Here is a 6171-nt window from a genome sequence, read left to right as displayed (position 1 = left end):
AACGGAGAGACTGAACGGAGAAACGAACGGATAGAATTTCTCTGATGGAACTCAGTTTCAATCGCCAAAATCGCCAAAAGAATCGCAGAAACTCTCTTTCATGATGAAATGAAATTTTCCAATTTTTTCTCAAATTTTGGAAACTTTAGAAATTTTTTTTAATTGGACCGTCCATGTCCATATTAACCAAATCCACAAACACTTATAGATTAATTGGTTTTCCAATTTTGACCATCTAAAGTCCATCTGAAAATATGGGTATAACTAATGGAACCCCAAATATATTCTCACATCAACGCCCATTTTGCCCTGGAGCTAGGCTTACGCGAACCGAACTCCCTCGTCTAACAACGCCCGTGATAAACACGTGACACTTTAATTAAAGATATGGGCTTGCAGCTTATGGGCCCATTTGAATTCCTTATCGGCCCCGATTTTATTTGTCCATTAGAGTATCTCTTTCTCCTCCGCCTCACTCATCGGAAAAAGTTTTTTTTGCCCGGAGCATTATCGACGGAGACACCGTAAGATTTGATTTTCAAATTAAATGCTTCGATCTGAAATCGATTTTGAAGCTCTTTGTATTTAGAGTCGCATTGAAAGTGTTGATCTGTATAGTTCCACGTGGATCAGTAGCAAAGTCTGATGAGATCAATATGATCTGAGCTGGATCAAGGTGCTTAACTTTTTGTGATGATGATTTAGGATAGGATGGGGAAGAGAGGAAGAGCTTGTGTAGTGGTACTTGGAGATCTTGGTCGAAGTCCTCGTATGCAATATCACGCTCTCTCTCTTGCTCGTCAGGTTTGCTCTCATTTTTTTCTATCCGGTTCTTGATCATCTATCTCATCCTTAGCTTATCAATAATCAATACACACATTATAATGCAGGCATCACTTCAAGTGGACATTGTTGCTTATGGCGGTAAAAAGATTCACAATTTAGTGTTAGCTTATCAATAATCATTTTAAATGCCTTTGGAATTCATGAATAGGTTCTATACCTCATGAAGCTGTTTTAAAGCATCGTTCGATCCACATACATACCATGGTATTATTCCATCAAATCCTTTACTTAAACTTCTTGAAAAGTATGTAGATTCATCATCTGTTTCTTTCTTTCTTTTTTTTTTGGGGGGGGGNNNAAAACAGGCGCAGCCTCGGTTCATTAACCTCTTGCCAAAGATACTGTATCCTGTAACTCTCTTGCTCAAGGCATTTATTCAGTTTACAATGCTTCTCTGGTTCCTTTTCGTCAAAGTACCAGCACCTGACATTTTCTTGGTTCAGGTACAATCTTTGTACATTTTAGTCTTTTTGCGAAATTTTCAGAAGGTTCGTTCACAGGGTTGTGTCTGCAGAATCCACCTTCCGTTCCAACGCTAATTGCTGTTAAGTGGGCGAGTTCATGGAGACGTGCAGCGTTTGTTGTAGATTGGCATAACTTTGGATATACATTGCTGGCATTGTCTTTAGGTAGAAACAATGTCTTTGTATCCTTATACCGCTGGTAAGTACACAAAGACATTATAGTGGTTTTAAACCATCTATGGAATTTCTTTTATCTCTTAGGGTGAAAGTAATAATCTTTTCATTGCTTTAGGTTTGAGAAGCATTACGGAAAGATGGCAACGGGTTCTCTCTGTGTGACAAAAGCAATGCAGCATGAATTGGAACAGAACTGGGGAGTGAGGTGAGATGAAATGAATTGGCTCATAGATCATACATAACCTGAAATATTTGGATTCTGATTTCGTATGCAATAATGTTCTGAACAGTGCCAGAGTTTTATATGATCAACCTCCTGAGTTCTTCCGCCCCGCTTTGCTTGAAGAAAGGCATGAGGTTAGCTGGTATTTTCTTCCCTTTTTCGATTAGTTTTATCAATCACTTTCTCTCCAGGTAGAGTGTTGTAGTATTGAGGGTAATGGAAAATTTGGTTACTTCTTCAGTTGTTTTGCCGAGTGAAGAAAGATCTTTGTCATCCAATTGGTGTCTATGATATCATTAGTAGAGGTATATCCATGTTTTGATTCTTTTTAATCTTCTCCATTCATTGTGATGCGAAATCTTTTAATTCAAATTTAGAGTTGGAGAATCAAGAGCCTAGTGAAACCCTTTTTACAACCAAAAGAAACGATGAAATCTCGCTGAAGCAAAACAGACCAGCTCTTGTTGTGAGCAGTACAAGCTGGTGAGGACACATGTTTGACCACTTTCGCTCTTGTGGCCTCATCTTTCCGTGACAGTGAATACTTGAACATGGACTTTTTCAGGACCCCCGATGAAAATTTTGGTATCCTATTGGAAGCCGCAGTGATGTATGATCGGCGTGTTGCGGCAAGATCAGAAGGAAGTGATACAGCCGAAATTTCAGAAGAGCGACAACACCTTTATCCCAATTTGTTGTTCATCATTACAGGTAAAGACGACGTTGTTCTTGTTTCAGAACATAATGATATTTTCGCTGTATCTGTTTTTGATCTTGAGCCGTCGATATTGTCCATGAAGGTAAAGGACCTGAGAAGGAGATGTATGAGGAGAAAATCAAACGGTTAAACCTCAAACATGTGGCATTTCGTACAATGTGGCTCTCAGCTGAAGATTACCCATTGCTTTTAGGCTCTGCAGATCTCGGTGTTTGCTTACACACTTCCTCATCTGGTTTAGACCTTCCCATGAAGGTAAGTCCGTTATAATGTAGACCTCATATGCGCTAATAAAGTCATTTGGCTAACTTGTTAGCGATGTCTGGCGTTTTAGGTTGTTGATATGTTTGGATGTGGCCTGCCAGTTTGTTCAGTTTCCTACTCATGGTAAACAATCACCGACTTTTAATACTTTCACGGACAGAGTCTATAATAACACTATTAAACTTAAAACATTCGTGAAGCATTCAAGAACTTGTTAAGGATGGGCAGAACGGACTCTTGTTTTCATCTTCGTCGGAATTAGCAGATCAGTTACTGGTAAGTAACTTCTTTGTCTTTCTTATGAAGACACTTTTTAACCTTAGTTAACCGCAGTAAGGTTATTATTGTATTCTGTTTTTGTTCTGAACAGATTCTCTTCAAGGGCTTTCCTGGGAACTGCGATGCCCTATTGTCACTTAAAGCGGGTGCAATGGAGACTGGTTCTTCGGGTCGATGGGCAACAGAGTGGGAAGATTGTGCAAAACCTTTGATTACTCAGGCAAAATCCATCAGCTCCCTCTGTCTCTATCTCTATCTCACACACATTCTTTTGTTGGATTATCTCTCATAAGATGTCTGATCAATACAGGCCGTGTCTCAAAATGCGGAATGATGAAAGAGAGAACTCAAAACTGGTGTGCTTGGGAGTTCTTCACAACTTATTATGTAGAATCAAATTTTGTTAACACAATCATATAGACCACAAGAATTGTCTTAAGCTGACTACAGCCTGAGTTGAACAAGACTGGCAAAAGCGTGTGTATGAATGAGAAACTGTTATAAAAATCTCAACTGATCAAAGTCAAGCCCAAGGCAAATTTCAGAATTAAAAACATTGAAAAAGAAACACATCTGCATCTGTCGGTAAATAAAATCACAGACCACCTATCCTTAAACAAAAACGAAACTGCTTTCTTCTTAATGTTTGAATCCATATTCCCTCGTCTTTTTCCCAGTGATTGTGATTTTATGGTCGATAGAAATCATATGCAAATCGAACAAACATCCCCGTGAGACTCGGCAAGCAGACTTACTTCGCCTTTGTCTTAGACTTCTTGAGAAGACTACAAGTTCTGAACTCAGCATCGTCTCTAATAAAGCTCCACCAGAGAACAGTAAGAGGAACTGTGATGGCGTGCCAGATGGAGTGAGCATCGAAGTAGCCTTCATATGGAGGAAAATCATATATCTCCAAAAGCATAGCTAACCCTCCAGCTACCACAACCACCCAAAGTTTCCAACTAGAAGGATGTCTCGAGACAGCCGCCCATCTTGCCCATAGCAGTAGCTGAGCGACTCCCATGGTCACACACACAATCATGTTCCAACCTGTTAAACAACATTAAACTCAACCACAGCAAAACAGAAAACACATTGACTTAGTTTCAGATTAGAGCAAATAGTCTGATGGGTGTACCGTAGTCGAGTTTGTAGAAGTTAATGTATAGAACGTGGGTGGTGACGAAAGCTAGTATTGGAGCGGATACCATGACTCTTGCAGCTTCGACACGAACATCAAAGGTTCTTAGGATGGCTAAGATGAGAGAGAATCCGAGAACTGCTATTGCAGATGAGTAGTCCAACCTCTCTGTGATATCAACATCCCTGAGAAAGGAAAAATATATATGATATATGACGTAGCTTGTGGATAATAAAGTAATGTGTACATGTAATTACCTGCTGTGGAAAACTGCACTCCAGAACCAAGAGTTCATGGAGAGGAGACCATACATATGCCACAAACCAACGTATTCATAGTAAGCCGTCTTATCTTGCTTCAGAGGCAACTTATAGTATAGTGTAATGAAGAAGGAAAGCCACCCATGGAAATGCATCGCTAGGTTGAGCACAGAGAAGGCAACAGAAGCAGGCTCCTAACAACAAGCAAAGGTTAAAAAAAAAAATCAAAAACTCCGATGACGTGATTGGAAGAAGAAAACAAAGTGGCAGTTAAACGTGAGAAAAAGTCAGTACCTGAATCCCAAGGACACGCTTGAAGGGCCATTTACCATGGTACTTGACAGGGACATGACCAAGAGATTCCCGTTCTTTCTCTCTATTAACCATACAGTGATAACGGCAATCACCTTGGCAGCCCAGCTTTTGCCATTGCAAATACAGAGGCTCTTGTGTGTACCATGGACCAACACTGGATGAAGAAGAATTGCACTGAGGAAAGCACACTTGTCCAACGCAACCGTTTCTCTCGCACTCTGCAACACATGTCCTGATACCAAAACAGTCGCCGGATAAACAACATTTGAGCTTTCTACTAACCAAAAACCAAGTTTCATGCTAGAAAATCCAAGGACAAATAGGATTCTAAACATTAAAAAAGTCAAGCTCTGCAAGGATCCTAAAGAAACTGAAAAGGATTGATTATTTATACCTGTAGTTTGGATCGGCATCGCCAAGACTAGCATATGAAACACTGAAAAGGCATGACAACACCAGCAATAGAGCTGTACAGTAGCGTACTGCCATCTGAGCAGATCAACAAGCTGAAAGATGCATTCAAAATATGAATCAGACCATCAAAAGCAGAAAAAAAAAATAAGAATTTGAGCTAAAGAATGTACGAAAGGAAGTGATCCTTTAATTATAATTCGAACTCAAAAGACTTTCAGAATCTCCTCGTCAACGATCGAAATTTCCGTGAAGAAGTTCTAAAGAATCCAGATTTATTCGTAACATAATCCTAACGCTTTCCAGATTCGATCAGATTAACGAAAACTCACATATAAGTAAATCAAATTCAGAGCCTAAATAAACCTCCATAGAGATCTAGTAATCACGCAAGAGAGAAACACAAAGATGAGAACCTATCAGATAGAATCCAGGGAAAACAACAAAACACATAGCAGAAAGATCGAGCAGATCAGATGGACAAACCTCCAAGTACGAGTCTGGTCTTCGCGACAAAGTTATGCTCGTGAGAACCACAACAGATATATGGCTGTAATTAATAGAGAGAACCGAGGAGAAACCAAAGCACGTGCTTTTTACTTTTTATCTATACAAAACGATGCGTTTCGTAAGATTTACTTCTACCATATCTTTATTTTAATCTTCGTATTTATCATGGAAATATTATATGAAAAATTCCCTAACATAGCATTTTTAAAAAATTTACCGCAAAAATATCTTTCAAAAAATAAAATGACCAAAATAAATTTTATTAAAAGGTAAAATATATTTTTACCATATGATTAACTAATTTAGACTTAGGGTTTAGAGTTAAGGGGTGAAGTTTTGGAGATAAAATTTTAAATTTAAAAAAAAAAATATTAAAAATTTTTAAAATAAAAAAAAATTATTTTGATCATTTTTTAGAGATATTTATGGATAAAAACTTAAAAAATGTTATTTGAAAGAATTGTTCAATATATATATCTTTGAAATAGAGGGAAACACGTTAATTTTTATCTACTTACAAATAATTCTATTTTATTCTGGAATTTTTTTTTTTTTTTTTTTTT

General features: G+C 38.1%; 2 protein-coding genes across 6 annotated transcripts; one reads left to right on the top strand and one right to left on the bottom strand.

Moving 5' to 3' along the window:
- Window positions 1-433: 433 nt before the first annotated feature.
- Window positions 434-3364, top strand: LOC106295497 (chitobiosyldiphosphodolichol beta-mannosyltransferase-like). Of its 4 annotated transcripts, none has more exons than XM_013731417.1 (16): window positions 434-524; window positions 619-804; window positions 891-924; window positions 995-1050; window positions 1152-1289; window positions 1361-1509; window positions 1603-1692; window positions 1778-1844; window positions 1952-2015; window positions 2088-2193; window positions 2276-2421; window positions 2511-2683; window positions 2763-2815; window positions 2893-2968; window positions 3063-3191; window positions 3282-3364. In XM_013731417.1, the coding sequence occupies exons 2-16, from the start codon at window positions 712-714 to the stop codon at window positions 3303-3305; spliced, it is 1398 nt and encodes a 465-aa protein (XP_013586871.1). In that variant the 5' UTR covers window positions 434-524; window positions 619-711; the 3' UTR covers window positions 3306-3364. The 4 variants fall into 4 exon arrangements, with proteins under 4 accessions (XP_013586871.1, XP_013586869.1, XP_013586872.1 ...); XM_013731415.1 differs by having other exon boundaries at window positions 448-524; window positions 706-804; XM_013731418.1 differs by having other exon boundaries at window positions 461-524; window positions 711-804.
- Window positions 3365-3451: 87 nt separating this feature from the next.
- On the bottom strand, window positions 3452-5663 carry LOC106295498 (post-GPI attachment to proteins factor 3). Of its 2 annotated transcripts, none has more exons than XM_013731419.1 (6): window positions 5585-5663; window positions 5082-5193; window positions 4667-4919; window positions 4370-4566; window positions 4110-4297; window positions 3452-4021 (listed from the first exon to the last, which is right to left on the bottom strand). In XM_013731419.1, the coding sequence occupies exons 2-6, from the start codon at window positions 5174-5176 to the stop codon at window positions 3723-3725; spliced, it is 1032 nt and encodes a 343-aa protein (XP_013586873.1). In that variant the 5' UTR covers window positions 5177-5193; window positions 5585-5663; the 3' UTR covers window positions 3452-3722. The 2 variants fall into 2 exon arrangements, with proteins under 2 accessions (XP_013586873.1, XP_013586874.1); XM_013731420.1 differs by having other exon boundaries at window positions 5515-5602.
- Between the last annotated feature and the right edge of the window lie 508 nt (window positions 5664-6171).

This window comes from Brassica oleracea, chromosome C5 (assembly GCF_000695525.1).
Source record: "Brassica oleracea var. oleracea cultivar TO1000 chromosome C5, BOL, whole genome shotgun sequence".
Classification (NCBI taxonomy): domain Eukaryota; kingdom Viridiplantae; phylum Streptophyta; class Magnoliopsida; order Brassicales; family Brassicaceae; genus Brassica; species Brassica oleracea.
Note: the sequence above shows the minus strand (reverse complement) of the source record. Positions and strands in the feature narration are given on the sequence as shown.